A 17193-nucleotide genomic window follows, 5' to 3' on the forward strand; every position below is an offset into this window, starting at 1 on the left:
GAGGATGGGTGGGGTGCTGGGGGTGGGGTGGGGTGGGGTGACAGTATGCTGTGCCATTGGGATAGATACCCAGACTCTATGGCGTTTGGTCCACATTTATCATTGGGCCCTTCCTTCCTCCCCTACTCACACCCTAGTACAAGCTGCCGTCATCTCTCCAGCAGGGACCTCCTCACCAGTCTCCCGCTCCTTTCTGCCCTCTTCCCTAGCCATCCACCACACGGTGTCTAGGCGGCTCCATCTCGAACTGACGTTAGATCACGTCCCTTCTCTGCGCCAAACCTCCAATGACTCCCTCCTTACAGTCATGGTCTTTACAGTGGCGACGGGGCTGCAGGTAACCTGCCCTCCTCCTCCTTCCCCCTTCACTCATTCTGCTCCCGCCAGCCACGCCATCCCTCTGCTGCTCCTGGATGCCACCAGGCACGGTCCCACTTCAAGACCCTTGTCTTGGCTATTCTCTCTGCTGGAAACGCTCTTCCCCCAGATACCTGCGCGGCTAACTCCCTTCCTTCCCTCTGGTCCTGCTCAAAGCTCACAGCCTCTCAGCCCCATTCCCTTTACCTTGCTGCCCTGCCTGGGTCTTAGCCCAAAGGCAGCCATCTTAACTAGGATGCTACGCTGCTTCTCTTTGGTCTAGCTTATACCCTGAAGTGGCCAAAAAGATCTGAAACAACTTGAAAAGCACCAAATTAGATGACTCCCACCAGCTTCCACTTCTCCACAGGCTAACACCTCATTTTTCAGCCAGCTTCGAGCATCTCTAGAAGTGGCCAAACCTGCCTTTCCACCTTTATTTTTCCCTACGTCCCTTCTTCCAGCCAGCCTTCAGCTCAGCTGGACCATCGCTAGTTCTGGCCCATGCCGGGTTTCCCACCTCGGGCCTCAGCTTGCGTTGTGTTTTTCTCAGTGTGGGTCCTCATGTCTGAATGATGCTCCTTTTCAAAAGCACAGTTTCAAAATAAAATCGGTGAAGATAACCTGTGGGCTTATTCTCGTGATCTTATTTCAGCCTCAGGCCAACCTCATGAGGAAGACCATTACTCTCCCCGTTTCACGGATGAGAACTCTGAGGCTCACAGCCGCAAAGGCTACACAGCTGGCAAATGGCAGTACCAGGATGAACCCCTAAGGCCTGTGTGACTTCAAACCCAAGTTCATTTCAACTTTACTAAAGGGGATCAGGGACTGCCATGAGTTTTCCTAAATCTGTCCAACTAAAGCGTGGCCTGCCACCTCTGAAGCCCCTCACTTCCTCTTGGGTGTAACAGCTGGTTGCTTCTGTGCCTGTCCCCACGACTAGGAGGACCAGGGTGGCAGTGGATGATGCGCAGGAGATCAGTGCTTCCCCCAGCAGAGCTCCCTGTTATTCATTCAGGTCTAAAGCAGCAAGCATCCTCACTCCCTGTTCCCACCAGACCCCACGTGACTTTTCTTTATAAAATTTGCCACCAACCGACAATAGATTACAGGCTTGTTTGTGGACTGTCTCCCTCATTCGGGAAAGCTCCATGAAGCCAGGGGCTTTTGTGTCACATTCCTCCGTGTATCCTAGAACAGTGCCTGGCAGAGTAGGTGAAAGAATGAATGACTTTGCCATTATTTTTTGATGAAGGATAATACAATTTTATATAAAGTGAGGTCCCCATATTTGCTCAAGAGCTATCCCCGAAGGTGGATTTCATTACTGAGAACCTCTAGGCAAACCTAGATCAGTCTCAGCAGGTTACGGTCTGGATGGTGTACAGGGTACAGGCAGAAATGAATCCCAGTGATGAATGTATAATTCCACCTGAGCTAACCGTCCCGTGTACCTGGGGATGTCTTATGGCCTGGGTACTTGGAATGTAAGTCTATGTTGGGCTCATATCTGAAAGAAGAGGTGTTAACCTGAGAAGAGGGAGATGAGGGAGGAGGGGGTGGTCTCCAAGAGCATGTGCAAAGGCCCTGGGGAGGGGCAGTGTGCCTCAAGCACAGTGGGCTATTGATTAAGTGGTCTGAGCTGGCCTGGAGGAGGAGGAGCAGAATAGGTGGGGCCCAGACTCTGCAGGGCCTTGTGGTCCATGTTAAGGTTTTTGTTCTTTACCCTAATAAAAGCTACAGCGGGTTTTTAAGCAGAAGGTAATATAATCAGATAAGCCTGCCTGCCAAGTGGAGGGTGGCTGAGTGGAAAGTGGGTTGGGTCCCCTCTCCAGCCCCTTTCTGTCTGTTGTAACACATCCAAGGCAGCGGGCCCCCATTTCTTCTGTGGCCCCAGTTTATAACATACGGTAGTGTTTATAAAACATTCAGGTCATAAAGGATACGGTGATAAACCACCTAATGACATTTCTCAGGTCCCCAAGTGGCTGATCCAACCACTGCAGCCTGGTGGTAACCAGTGCAGGGAGAGAAATTTTCCAGGCTCTGACCTTGAAAAAGTTCACATGCTGAACTAGGGCAACCGAGTCAGTCAACGGTGCGCATCTAACTGCTCCTGGTCCTTAGGTCTAAAAAGCAAAAGGGTTCGGAGAGTGCCAGACTGGGCGCAGGGCCCTTTGTGGCTTCAGCTCCTTTGATCCTCATGACAACCTTGGAGACAGGTATTTTACAAATGAGGAAACTGTCCAAACCATTCAGTTAGGAAGCTGCAAAGCTAGGACCTGAGCCCTCATCTGCTTGATGCTGCACACGTGATTGCCAGGGCTGTAAAAGCTGAAATGCTGACCGTGACATGCACATTCCACTGCCCAAGCCTCCGAGCCTGGATCTCGGCCACCGCCATGGCTGCCTCTTAACGTTTCTTTTCTAAGAGCAGTAACGGAGTTATTAGAGCCTCGAAATAAACACACCCTTGCTTACAGCTGATTTGACAAGGCCTCGGACACAGGCCACGTTTTGGATTGTGTTTTATCATTTATGAAGCATTTTGACATAGCATCATCAACATTATGAAGTATCATGGCCCCCACTGCATGATAGGAACACAGAGGCCCAGAGAGGTGGAGTGACAAGATCACACAGCTAGGAAGTGGCAGAGCCTGGTTTCCAGGCCCTAAGGTTAGTTTAGAGCTTCCTTTGGACTACTCCCTAGCCACCTGCCCCTCCCCGCCCCCCATCACCGGGGAGTTGGTGACAAAAGCTCAGGCCAGCAGAGCATCTCTAACAAGTGAGGCTCAGAGGGCTCAAGGCTGTGAGGTTTGGTCTGTCTTTGCCCCCTTTACATACTTCACATGTTGGGAAGATTCCAACGGCCTCTCCTCCCTGCTCGGCTCTCCCCAGCCCCACCCGCCACCCCTCACTGAAGGGCAGGGTTCTAGTCCACTCTCTGGAGTAACTGCCCAAGGGCGGCACTTGTCTTGTTCACTGCTGTACCCTCAGTGCCCAAACGATCACACACTGGTGCACAGTAGGTGGTCAGTAATTATCCTTTGAGTAGATGAGTGGATGCCCTTAAAGCTTAAAGGGGTTTCATGTTTTCTGCGGGGAAATGAACACTGGGTTTGGGAAAGGATGACTAACCTATTGACTCCTCCTTCCTGTTGGTCAGTAGTCTCTAGGCCAAGATTCTGGCTCTAGCCCAGCTGTGCTAAGGTCTCGCTGTGTGACCCCAGGGCACGCCAGCACAGGGCAGAGGAAGGTCACTGTCAAGGTCTCCTCTGTGCCAGGACGTGGGGACGTGGGGTGGGGTAACCCAGGTTCTTATCCTTGTTCTCCTTCCTTGCGGTATGGTCTTGGGGAAATCACATCTCTCCCAGCCTCAGTTTACCTACCTGCAAAATCCACTCTAAAGATTGTAGCAGAAATTCCTTCCTCTCTTAAACACAGGGGCTGGGTGAGGAGACATGGCCTGCCTGAAGTACCGTGGGCCTGGGTTTTTCTCTAGAACTTATTCCCAACCTCCCTCAGTTTGAATGTCTGCTGTGAGTTGGGAGGCTGTAAGGAGAGAGGGAGTGAGGGGTCCCCGAGGCCTTCCCCACTGGTGTGTGATGGTGCTCGTAGGGGCTGTACTGGACCAGGGGAAACCCTGTGACCCCAGCTGACCTTGGGGAAGTGCCTTCTCCTCCTCCTCCCCCCACCAGAGCAGAGTCTTCACTTTTCAAGGGATGGGCTGGGTGACCTCTAAGGACTCGGAGCTCTGAGCTGGGAGGTCGAGACACCTGAATACTCCGCCCAGCCTCAGTTTCCCTAGCTGCCGCCCCACGTGATTCTAAGGTCACTTCCGTCTACGAAAGAAAACAAGTAACAACCAGACGGCCTTGGCTACGGGGCTGAGGGAACCCGCGGCCACTCCGAGGGGGTTTGGCGCCCACGACGAAGGCCCGCGGGGCCAGGCGGCGGGAGGGACCCCGGCGGGGCCGGGCCCCTTACCTGGAGGCGACGGCGACGGCAGCGGCGGCGGCGCGAAGGCGGCGGCGGCGCGGGCTCCTCCCGCCCGGCTCCTCCCCCGTCCCGGCGCCGCCGCCCCGCGCTCGCCCGGGCCGGTCCCGCCGCCGGCCGCGCGCAGCCCGCCCCGAGCGCGCCTGGCCCCGCGGCCCGGCGGACGCGCGTCGCGAGCGGGGCCGCCCGCGCGGCAGTGCGCGGGCTGCGCGTCCTCACCGGATGGGCGCGCCGCCACGCCGCCACGCCGCCGCAGGGGCGCGGACATCAGGAAGTGACGGGCCTGCCCCGGCGCCAAACTCGGTTTGGTCGTCTTTGCCCTCCAGGAAGCGGCGGCCCATCGGCGCGCAGGCGGGCGCCCCGCGAGCTCCCACCCCGCAGGAAGTGCCCGCGGGGGGCTCGGGCCCGGGGGCGGAGGGCCCCACGGCGACTCGGATGGAAATCTTCCTAAGGAAATTTTGTAAAATCGAAGGATCGGCCACAGAAACACCGTTCCCGCGTGTATACACAACACTTCGAAGTTCGTAGTTTTGAGAAACCCATGCTGTCCCTGAGTTTTCTTTCAGTTTTACTAACGCTAACTTTGGTTCAGCGTCAGGACTTTGACTTTGGCAGGTCGGCAGGTGCCCGGCCCGCTGCCCCAGACTTTCCTCTTCCTGTGTCTCTTTCCCGCTTTCCGTCGCGGTGCTCACCTGGGGTCGTATTTTGAGTCTTCCCTGACCTTGCGGCACATTCAGTCATTGCACAAATATTTCATGAGCACCTACTATGTGCCGGGTACCTTTCTAAGCACAGGAGAATCACACGCCAGACTTCCAGTCCAGTTCTATTTAATCGTAGTATTTCTCACTCTGCGGGGCTATTTTGTTCATTTTCCTTTTTGCAGTTTATTACCTTCCATCCCCACTAGAATCTAAAAGCCTGCGGTATGGGGGCTGTTGGCTGCCTTGTCCCCTGCTGTGTGCCTAGCCCCGGGCTCTGTGCCAGGCACTTGGTGGGTGCTCAGAGTCATTTAATGAATGTATGGATGGATCTTATTCCCCCAGCAACGCTGTTAATTCTTATCACACCCATTGTACAGGACGAGAAACTGAGGCTCAGGTCCAGGAGGTGCAGAAGCCACAGAGCCGATGAGCACCACAGTGGGAGTGTGAATCATCATGGCCACAAGGCTATGGCTCTTTTGATGAAGACAGCTCCCCACCCGCACCATGAATGGAAAAGGCAGTGGGTGGAGTCAGAGACCAGCTTCCAGGGCAGAATCTGTGACTTGTGCCTTGTAGAGTGCTTAAGGCCTACCTTCCTCATCTCCCTGCTGTCCAACTGGGACCAAGAAGAGCCGCTCTACCCAACCACAGTGCTACTTTGAGGGTCAAATGGGTCAGTAGTACACTCTTGGGGGCATAGGAAGATATGACTGAGCATACAGGCCTTGTCAAGATGGAATATTAGTAATCACATGGAAGTGGACGCCAACAGAAAACCTCCAGCCAGAAGCCCTCCTCTCAATGTCTGGTGGCCCCTCCCAGCCAGACTGGCTTTGCAGAACCAGGTGTCACTCTCCACAATGGCTTTGCCCTGTCTCTAATTCGGTAAGAGGCCCTGTATTGAGCACTCTTGACTCTGGACATTGAATCCAGTTACAGCCATGCCCAGTGTCCACCCCTCACCCCAGTCCCCACTAAACAGCACGCAGAATCTAATCCATAATCAAGTCTATAGCAGGAAAGGTGGGAAAGATATATTCACCCCCTCTGGTGTATGTCTCTGAAATTTTTGAGGTTTGGTGTTGGACACTGAAGAATTTACTTCTCTCATTTGTAAAGGAGAATAATTATGGCCCCCACAACCTTTAAGGGTTGCCGTGAGGATTAAATGAGTACACGCAGCTAAAGTGCTTTGAACAGTGCCTGCCACACGGGATGTACTCAGTAAAAATTAGCTGCTACTATTCTTGGTAAAAGACACTTCTATTAAGATGTCTTCTATCAGTGCTTCCAAAAGACATGTTTAGGGGTTTGTGCTTGAAAGAGAAGACTTTTGATAACCATTAACTAATTCAACCAGACTTTATTGAGTAGTGGGTGAGGTTCTGGGCATTGCACATACAGTGAGGGAAAGGCTGATGTTTGGGCCTAGGTTGCCGGATTTAGCAAATAAAAATACAAGACATCGAGTGACATTCGAATTTCAGATACACAACAAATAAATGCTGTATTTTTTTTTTTCAGTAGGAGCATGTCCTAATATCGACCAGGACATAGTTATACTAAAAAAAATTATTCATTGAATATCCGAAATTTAAACATAACCAGGTAGTCTATATTTTATCTGGTAATCCTACCTAGACCCACCCCTAGAAATTCTGATTCCGCTGGTCCAGGGTTGGGCCAGGCATAGGTATTGTTCAAAAGCTCACCAGGTATTCTAATGTGTGCCCAGCATCGAGAACCGCTGCTGGAGGGTCTGTCTGTGGATTTGATTCTACTTGAGATGGAGCATTGTAGAGGGTCAGGGGCAGCGATGCGACATGATCGCATCTTTTTATTAATTAATTAATTTATGTATTCAAATTTATTTATTTTTTATGGTGACATTGGTTAACGGTATCCAATAAGTTTCAGCTGTACATTTTAACGAGTAAGGCAATATATATTTACATGCGATATATATTTACATTGCATGTAACTATATATACCTGTATACAAATATACAAGTAAATATACACCTTCCATGTGATCTCATCTTTTAAAAGGATCCTACTGGGTCCTTGCGGAGGACAGAGGGATAAGGGTGGACACAGGCAACCAGTTAGGAAGCTGTTAAATAACAGTACAGGCTGGGGGAGGGGCCTGGATTTGTTGAGTGCCTACTATGGGCTAGGCACAGTAAAGACATGTAATGGAGGCATAGGTTCCTGGATCCTGCTTCAGACCTGCCCAGTTTAGAATTTCTCAGGGATGTGGAAGCCTAGGAATTTATCTTTTTGACATGTTCCCCTGGAGATTCCGATGAACGGTCATCCTTGTGGCTGGCTCTCTGTGCTTTCCATATGTACTTTATATCATTTGATCCTATGCAGTTTATATTATTATTAGCCCCATTACACAGAGAAAAGAACTGAGGCTTGGGGAGGTTAAATAACTTGGCCAGGGTCATCAAGCTACAATATAGCAGAGGCAGGATTTGATCTCAGACCTGGATGATTCTGCTGTCCTGCCCTCCCATAGGCTTATAAATCATTACAGGTTCAAAGACATCTAGACAAGTTTCAGATAATAATCTCCAGCAGCATGAGTTGCAGATAATGAATCTTCAGCAGGGGGTGGCTCCTTTGTTATGTCCCATAGATGTCCATGTTTCCAGGATGTATGTGGGGCCTAGCCTGGGGTGTTCTTTGAATGGACCTGAATTCTGGAGTGAAGTCACTGAAGGCAGCCCTACATCCCTTCCCACAGAGCATCTTTATGATGCTGTCATGCTGAACTTGAGACCAAGTGACTCCAAGGATGGTTTATGGTCACTTCTTTCCTAATGACACTCAGAAATAAACTGGGGAGGGATTGGACATACCTTCAGAGGAAGGCCAAGGTGGAAAATGTTACAGACATTCGTGGTTACCGTGAGTGTTGTAACGTTGTTGAGTAAGCTCTTGTTTGTGCCTCCAAGGCATCTTGGACCCAGAGAAGGTAACATCTTTCTGTTGATTAGATCATCAACTGGGAATTGGCTAAGCTAAGTGGCAGGGATTTGGGTCAAAGCCACTTGGGTTAATATTTTCCCCCACTGTTCTTGTGTGTTAGGCAATGATTTTGTAGTCCTCTATCTTATATCTTACACAGAGGCTTGGGTGATGACCTCTACCTGCTTCTTATCTAAGAATGCTTTACCTTTAGCTGGAACCTGAACTGTCATTAAATCTCTTTGGATCACACGTGAGGAAGTTATTTCCTTCAATCCTTATTCTGTTGAGAGCAGTTTGATGCTTGTGAATCTTTTTTTTTTTTTTTTGAGGTACAATTTTTATTTGTTTCTTATAAACTAATCATGGCCATTAATTAAACTCATATTTAAACCAGTTCACAAACAAATATATATACGTGTGTTTTTAAAGTAACTTTACTGAGATAGCTTTGACATATAAAAATTGTATATATTTAAGCTGTACGATTTGATGTTTCGATATACGTATTCACTGTGAAAAGATCACCCCAATCAAGCTGTATAACTTAATTCATCACTTATATGTAGTTACCAGTTGTGGGGTGTGTGTGTGCGCGCGCGTGTGTGTAGGAGATTTACTTTAAGATTTATCCTCTTAGCATATTTCAAGTTTACAAGACAGCATTATTACCTATGGTCACCATGCTGTACATTAGATCTCCAGAACACATTCATCTTGCATAACCGAAACTTTGTACCCTTGACCAAACCCCTCATTTCTCTCTCCCCTCCCTCCAGCCCCCAGCTATTCTACTCTCTGCTTCTATGAATTTGACTATTTTGGATTCCACGCATAAGTGAGATCACGCAGTATTTGTCTTTCTGTGTCTGGGTTATTTCACTTAGCACAACGTCCTCCGGGGTTATCCACGTTGTCACAAATGGAAGGACTTCCTGAACGGCTCCTGTATTAGGTCAGGAATATTAGTTGTAAGCAACAGAAACTGGCTATCTAAAGAAAAAAAAATTAATTGTATGGAAGGAGCCTGAACAGTGACCGAATCGACCAGTGGGCTCAAGGACCAGAGCGGTGGAAACTGTCTGGTCTGCTGTTGATGCCACTTTCAAACCTTCGCCACTAGCCCCAGATGTAAGTTCCGGAAAGATCATGTGACCTACATCATGTGACTGACTCAGGTGAAGTGGGAGGTGGGTAGAGGAAGGACCAAGCACCATGGTTGGTATAGTGGTTGCTGTTGAAACTCTTCTTTCAACATTAGCCACAGCTCGGTTTCCTCAGCAAGGGAGGTAGGTAGGCAACTGACTCTAAGACAGTCAGAGGAAAGAAGAGAAGACAAATGTCCACTATAGTTTTGTCCTCTTATGGTGTGTACCTCAAGCATCCTGAAAGACATGCTTGCCTGCTTCTCAATGTAGACAGGCCGCTAAGAAGCGGTTTGAGGCAGTGGGAAGTGCAGCTGTAGCTTTGGGGTCAGCTGATTCAAATCCTGGTACCTCATTCACTCCTTTGTGACCTCGGTTAAGTGCCTTAACACCCTGGGTTTTAACTCTTTAATTTGTGAAATGGCGTTAATAATTCAGTAATGTTCATGTGGTTATTGCAAAGATTAAAGATAATTTAGGACCTGTGGGTTCTGATTCCAACTCCATCTCTGATGCATTGGGCACTTTTTTTACAGGGGTGGGAGATGGGGGGTGGGAATATCAGGGCTTCTCTGAAGCTTTGTGTATTTCCCATCCACAAAATGGGAGAAGTAAGACTTTGAGCCCAACTTTTGTGCTTTACGACTCTGGACAAGTTATTTAGCTGAACTTGGAGATCCCAACTCAGGGGCATGGGCCACGCACGGGCGCGGGACAGGTGCTGTATTGGTTTCCTAGGGCTGCCGTACAAGGTACCACAATGCCTTGTTTCTTAAACAACCCTGAGTTATTGTCTCACCTAGTTCTGGAGGCTGCAAGTCTGAGGCCAAGGTGTTGGCAGGTTCCTGCTGAGAGTTCTGTAGGAGAATCTATTTCATGCCTCTCTCCCAGCTTCTGGTTGCTTGCTGGCCATCTTCGGCACTCCGTGACTTCCGCTACACCACCTGGTCTCTGCCTTCATCTTCACATGGCATCCTCCTTGCGTGCCTTCTCACTGTCTTCCTTCTACACATGTCTGTCTCTGTGCCCAATTGTCCCCTTTTTATAAGAACACCAAACATATTGGAACAGGGCCCACCCTAATGGCCTTATTTTAACTCGATTATTTCTGTAAAAATACTATTTCCAAATGAGGTCACATCCTGAAGTAATGGGAGCCTCATCTTATCTTCCTTTGTAGAAGAGGACACAGTTCGACTCATAACAGGTGCTTTGCATATATTAGTTTTCCTTCCTCATCAAAGTTCCTTGTCAAATAAGATTAAATACCCAGGTCAGTACCTGGAACAGAGCAGACCCTCAATAAATATTTGTAGAATAAATGCATAGATGGATCTTCGATTCCACGGTGTTCTGAATTCTTAGAGAGATCTCTACTGACCCCCAAATAGTCCTCCTTTTAAAGAAGTGATTTCAGGACCCTCCAATAAGCGTATAAAGTTCATAGGAATAGCTCCAGGCAGGTTCAAGATCTGGGATCTGATTTCTCTTTGAATGCGCTCTGTGCTGTTCCCATAGCCTGAGAAATTGTAGAAACGTCCTTCATTCCTGGAAATGCTTTCCCTTGCCACAGACAAAGAATTAGTTGTTCCAGTAAAGGCTGAAAAACTTCCTCCAGTCATTTGAAAAGAGGTTCCAACAATGAACAGGGACTAGAAGGTGAGATGAGTACATGGCAATGGGTAATGGGAAAGGGGGGCTCCCACACCCCTCCGCGCCAGACACCTGCTAAGTCAGGAAGCTATAACCAAAGGGGAGAATGCCATGTCTTCTTAATTCTTCACCCTTGAGGCCAGGCGGCCCACACAGCTTGAGTGCTTTCAACGTGCCAGGAATGTTTCGTCTGATAGAGTAAAGCAACTCAAAGTCCACACTCTGGAGTAGGACTTCTGCAGTCTGAGCCCCACCACAGCCTCGCTGTGTGATCTGGAAAAAGTTGCTTAACTTCTCAGTGCCTCAGCATCCCTCCTGGTAATTCGGGGATAATAGAAGGACCTCTCTTCTAGCAGCAGTCCCCAACCTTTTTGGCACCTAGCTTCTCCTATGTGAATCCAATGCCTGATGATTTGAGGTGGAGCTGAGACAGTGATGCTAGCTCTGGGGAATGGCTGCACATAAGATGAAACTTTGCTTGCCTGCCCGTCGCTCACCTCCTGCTATGTGGCCTGGTTCCCAACAGGCCATGGACCTGTGGCCCAGGAGTTGGGGACACCTGCCTTTTAGCATATGTGATAACATATGTAATACTCTTTGCACAGTGCATTCAAATCATGCTAGCAATTATTGTTTTATTATATGGTTGCTGAGGGCACTGCTGAGGCTGATAATGGGGGAGGTGAATCTTAGTGGCCGGGTTTTAATAAACTTCCTTATAATAAGATTGGATAAAATGAGTCTGTTATTACTGTTAAAACTTAACTCGCCTTTCTCTCTCTCCTTGACTTCTCATTTTCCTGCTTTACTTCCTACGATCCTAAGTGGTAAGCCATAGTTTATTTCACTAATTCCCCCAGCAACCCTATGAAATGTGGCTTATCAACTCTGTTTCATGGATGAGGAACTTGAGACTCAGAGAGTCGAGGTGAATTGTAAGTGCCGAAGCCAGAGTTTAAGCCAGGCATGTCTGTCTGACTCTAAGACCACAGACGAGTCTGATGGGGATGAAATTCGCACCCTCTTTTCCCCTCTCTGCAATTCCTCTCCATCCTTAGGACCTAAGTACAAAGTTCTCCACCAGATTGGCCCCTCCTGGACAATGCTCCCACTCTGGACTGGCTTCTCCGTAGACCCATCGTCAAGGCCGGCCCCCTGCTTGCTATCACACTGAACAGGCCCCAAGAAAACCATTTGCCAGGGGATGGGGGTTGGGGGAGGTTTCAATGGTTGATGATAAAGGCGGCCCATTAGAACAAAAGATTCTCTTCCAGGAGCACTTTGAATCATCTCGGAGACTCTGAGAGGTGTGCGATGTTCTCCCCCACTTTACAGGTAAGCATACTAAGGCTCAGAGAAGATCTGTACCTTTTACTGGTCACACGCTGGGTCAGAACTTAGCTTTGAACCTCAGCCTGCCTCTCTGGTTCTTCTATACACATCTTTTTGCAACGCTGCTAGTTTCGTCTGCTCCTTTCCAGGGCAGCCTGGGTTGATGGTGGCCTCCGGTGCTCTCCATTCCTACCCTGCCAGGGGCTAGAGGTGGTTGAGACCAGCTGGACTTCAGGGAAGTGGTGACGGCAGTGTCAGGACATCTTTGCCAGGAGGATAGAGGGCGTGCTGTTTGGTGGCCATGTGCCAATACAGCTATCATGTAGAGAGGCTGGGACTGAGTGGTAAAAGTCGGCAAGAAAGCCATCCCATTTTTATCGTTCTCTTTTCTTTCTTTTTAGTATAGACAATGGGTTCTAGAATTTTCTGGCCTCTCTGACTACCTGGCCACTGGAATCTGGAGACTCCTGAGGTTGGTTTCCTGTTCTCCTTCACAAGCCCACAAGTGGCAACCAGCTCTCTGGTTGAGCTGCACCCGAAGGACTCAGCATAGTGGAGCAGAAAAGGCCCTGGATTAATTTCTCAGGGTGCTCTGAAGGTGGCTGACTGCGCGGTCTGAGGCGGATGAATTTCCCTCTCTGATCTTCAGTCTTCTCATCAACAACATGATCTCGACTGCATGGGTTGTTACGAAGATTCAGCTAGATGATGCATTTAAAGCAGTTTTGCAGGGCTGGGTGCATAGTAAGCTCTCAATAGACATGTACCCACCATTATTATGGTAGAAATGGTGTCATTAACAAGTGAAATCTTGGTGAACGTTTTCTTCTTGGTGGAGGGTCCAAGAACTAGATGGCATGGGGGTGGTGGTGAGTTCTCTCCCTGTCTTATTGGCAACCATCCCAAAGTGCACATGCCCGAGGCCAGCTCAGGAAATGCCAAGCAATTCTCGTCATTCATTCCTCCTGGGGAGACAAGGTGTTCTTCAGGCCCACTTGGCTGTGGCACACGCACTCCCCCACACACCCACACATCTCTCTCGGCACCGAGATCAATAAGATCCACAGCATGGCTGTCACAGAGTCAGCCTGGAGGGCCTTATGAGAAAAAAAGGAAGAGACCCAGATTTCAAGAACAGCTAATTGCATCCATACTTATATTTTGACTTTTTCTTTGCATGAGGACAAAGCGACCAATGTCTATTGTTCGGGGACCCAGCAGTGTCCTCAACTCCTAACCCCTGGGCTTCAGGGATCTAAAGAGTAATCTAGTCTTATGAGCTCATTTCAGGAAAAATGGATCTCAAGACTTTGTTTTAACAGTGCACAACCGCTGGGCCGGCGTCAGCCCCCTGTGCTCCAGTGGCAGAGTCCTCTCGTCCTTCCCTGGCAAGGGTGCAGTCACTATGAACAAGTCTCCGACCTGCAACTGTCATCCTTCCAGGATGAAACGGGGGTGCAGGGATGGACAATGTGCTCAGTGAGCCTCTCTGAGGTTTCACGTCTGCGTTCCAATTATGGGGCCTTTGGAAGAAAATGACGTGTCATCTCCCACCCTCCACTCCCCTGCACCCCATGGGTCCCCCTGGCTGGGGCCTGACCTGGGTGACCATGGAAGGCCATTTCCTCCAGCAGAAGCCTCCTCTATGTTACAGAGCAGGAATGGTGGAGAAAAGCCTTGCAGATGCCTGTGACTCTTGGGGAGAGGTGGGGAAAGTGGGGTTATTGGAGTGGACCACTGCATTTATGGGGCCTCCTGTCTTTACGACAGAAACTCAAGTGGGAATCCAGGTGCAGTAATATAGAAAGCAGCACGCATAACGTCTGGTTTTGGAACGTGGGACCGTATCGTGGGCAGATGGGCCCTCTGTGGGGAGGAAGCCCTCGTCACTTTGAGTTTCTCTGTTAAGTCAGGGCCTGATGACACAGAGCTGGGACATCCTGGTGGGGATGCTGGGGGGAAATCCCCGGCCTCACCTACATCCCTTCCGCCCCTTCCCAGCTCTGCCAGCTAAACGCGGAGGCTCCCGGCAGCACCGGATGTACCACCCCTCTGCGGAAGTCCTCTCCCTCCGTTCCTGGGGGGCGACTCGACGGGAGACCTAAACCGCCGGAACTTTTAGTGAGTTGCAACGGGCACGAGATGGGCCGCATTGAGCGGAGAACAGGAGGACTTCCGGTGGGCTCTGACTTCCCGGGAGAGAAAATGTGTAACAACCAGAACTATGAACGAACTGCTGCAAGCGCACACACACACACACACACACACACACACACACACACACACACACCCCAAAACCAAGCAAGAAAATAAGACCCGCTACATAAATTGCAAAAAAGAAAAAATTGTTTGTTCTTGAATTTCGTCAATATCACAATACTTTTGATCAAGGTATAGAAAGAAAACCCAGGAACACTGGAATAAGAAGCTCCCCCCCCCCCCCCCCCCCCCCCCCCCGCCTCGCTCCCGTCTCATAGCGTTCAAGTCCTTCGTGCCTCCTCCCCACCCCAACAGTTTGGCTGTGCCGTATCTTGGTCTGGCATAAGTCTGTTGTCCAAGCGCATAGTTCTTGACTCACGACAGCCATTCTGGCTTTGGCCTGTGAGTCTAGCTGGCATTTTATCTCCCAAGGGTTGCTTCCTAGCCCTCTACTCTGCTCACTCTGAGCGCAATGGGGCCGTAGAGACAGGAGGTGGTGCAGATGCCTGGTCGGGGTGCACGCAAGCGATGGAAGAGATCTCGCTACGTTTCTGCTCTCTGCAGAAGAGAGTCCTGGGGGAGGGCCGGCAGCGGCCCTGGCTGTTGGGGTGATAGCAGAAGAGGGTGAACATCAGCAGGGTCAGGGCGAAGATAAAGGTGAGCACCCACTGGACCACGCCGGGGTAGATGAAGGGCAGGATGAGGATGATGAGCAAGACCAGTAGGAGCAGGTGTGCCGCCAGGTGCCGGGCTGCCACGCAGTTGGCACTTGCCACATCCTCCTCATCCTCTCCTGACAAGCCAGGGTGCCCTGCTGTCAAGTTGGCAGGATTCATCAGCTGCTGAGGACAGAGCTGCACCTCTGGGCATGGCCGGGCTACCCACCTCACTACAACCTTCTGATCACGCAGGCTGCAGATGAGACCCCCGGGGACAGCGGTGGCCTTGCGGCACAGCGGGCAGGTGATGGACCAGGTGCCATCCTGCACGCACAACAGGAGCTTCAGGCAGACAGCGCAGAAGGCATGCCGGCATCTCAGCTGCTTGGGCAGCCGGGCACTGCCGTAGGGCTCCCGGCACACCAGGCACTCTAGGTCACTGTCCAGGGATTCGCAACGGCCCCCGGCAGGGACTGTGGCGTTAGTGGTGGTGGCTTCTGCAGAGATGGGCTGGGGCTGCTGTGGGTCCTCAGCGCAGGCCATTCTGGGCACGGGAGCCAGCAGGACGTGGCAGCTCGGGGCCCGGGCACGGACAAAGAGAGTCGGCTGGTGTCGCTGGCGCCTGGACGTAGTCTGAACTTAGGCCGGGTGTATCAAGCCTTCTTTTCCTTCTTGTCAGGTGCCTGGTGACAGCAGCCATCTGGCACCACTCTCTCGGGTCTGCTCAGTTTGTCTCTGGGCTTGTATTGTCCCTTCCGTCATTATTATTTCTCTTCTGGAAACCTGGTGTTAATCAGTAACCCACAGGCCCGCAGACTTTGAATTGCCTGATAGAAGGGCAAACGTGGGCAGGGCCTACGAGTGAATCAGGATTTTCCTGTTGGGGCAGGTTGTCTCACTTGTGAGCTTTGGGGTGCATTCGAATTTTCGCCACCCCCGGAGCCTTTTAAAATTCAGGTCCTTAGGCCCAAGATCCAGAGACTGAGATTTGGCCAGCCTGGATGGGATCTAAGAATCTGCACAGTTAGCAGATACCATCATGATTCTAACACAGGTTAGACTCGGGGACCTCACTTTGAGAAACACAACCACGGGGGTGGGGGTGTCTCAGATAAAACCTTTTGGATGTCAGGGTCAGTGGGGAAAAACGTTTGTGCTTTGAGCACATTTGCCAACAGGTGGCCTTGTGACAAAGAGGGAAAGTATTCTGAGTAGTAATTAGCATCGGCTACTGCAGTAGGTTCCTCTGAATTCACAACAGTTGTATTAATTGTTACCGCTTCTCAAGCATCTTATTGGTACCCTCTGTGAACTTTGCATACCTAATAATAGGTATTGTTCGTTGCGTATTAGTCACATGCACACACTACAGTAATAAGAACAGCTGCCATTTATTTGGCCCACTTTGAGGAAGCCCGGGGGTCCTGTCTGTGGTCTCACAAAAACCTGGCACAGCACTGTAGGGACAGCACTGGGGACCTCGAAGCAAAGGCTGGGCGTGGTCGAGGCAGGCCTGCTGGCTGCCCGCCAAGGGGCCTTCGTGGGGCAGGACCTTGTAAAATCTACCAGCGTCCAAGGTCGGGTTCTCAGCTTCTTGGGTCCAGGAACTTAATCTTGTCAGTTTAGGTGGAGGTCATTGCTTAACAGGACTCATGTGAAAACGACAGATATATTAGCATCATGGCAGTTAAGAAATGTGACCCCTTTACCTCGCCCTGAACGTCAGAGGGTGGGGTGGCACAATCCACTCCCTCAAACACTTAGGCCACCCCGAATCCAGGAGGATTCGATCCTGAGCCATCCTGCTCATGTCACCTGGTCAGATCCACACAGAGCCTGGCTCTGCTGATTCAGCTCTAAGGGGCCGGCACTGCCCTACCCTCTACCCTCCCCTGGTTCCTCTGTCCTGGCATCTGATTCCCCACCCCTGCCCTGACCATCATGTCTCTTCTCAGCCTTCAGCTTGACAATCAGTTATTTCTTTCCATTCTATTTCTCCCCCTCCCCCCCAGATCAAGCTAAAGGGGGCCTCAGATCTAGTGTTGGGCATCTGTTTCCTCCCCAAGTTTTTACTTCTATTTTCCATTTGGACAACCACTGCTCCCCAGCTGTTCTATGTGGTTTCCAGCTCTGTGGAAGGGAGAGGTGATATGATTTAAGGCAG

At 50.4% G+C, this 17193-nt stretch overlaps 2 protein-coding genes across 7 annotated transcripts in view; both read right to left on the reverse strand.

Moving 5' to 3' along the window:
- TMCO4 (transmembrane and coiled-coil domains 4) overlaps positions 1–4689 on the reverse strand; it is an 80912-nt gene extending 76223 nt beyond the window's left edge. For 4 of the 6 annotated variants that reach the window (XM_016128303.2, XM_016128306.2, XM_016128307.2 and 1 more), the window contains exon 1: positions 4351–4400. The gene's annotated coding sequence lies outside the window, so the exon portion shown is untranslated. Of the gene's footprint in view, positions 1–1456; positions 3079–4350; positions 4401–4578 lie in introns of those variants that run through there. The other 2 variants (XM_036229416.1, XM_016128305.2) reach the window with 2 other exon arrangements.
- A 9958-nt stretch (positions 4690–14647) lies between these two features.
- Positions 14648–15780, reverse strand: RNF186 (ring finger protein 186). The gene has a single exon (XM_016128254.2). The coding sequence runs from the start codon at positions 15570–15572 to the stop codon at positions 14829–14831; it is 744 nt and encodes a 247-aa protein (XP_015983740.2). The 5' UTR covers positions 15573–15780; the 3' UTR covers positions 14648–14828.
- Positions 15781–17193: the final 1413 nt, after the last annotated feature.

Source organism: Rousettus aegyptiacus, unplaced genomic scaffold, assembly GCF_014176215.1.
Source record: "Rousettus aegyptiacus isolate mRouAeg1 unplaced genomic scaffold, mRouAeg1.p scaffold_m13_p_1, whole genome shotgun sequence".
Taxonomy (NCBI): domain Eukaryota; kingdom Metazoa; phylum Chordata; class Mammalia; order Chiroptera; family Pteropodidae; genus Rousettus; species Rousettus aegyptiacus.

Coding starts and splice junctions, on each gene's coding strand:
- RNF186 (XM_016128254.2), bottom strand. CDS start 15,572: ATGGCCTGCGCTGAGGACCCACAGCAGCCCCAGCCCATCTCTGCAGAA.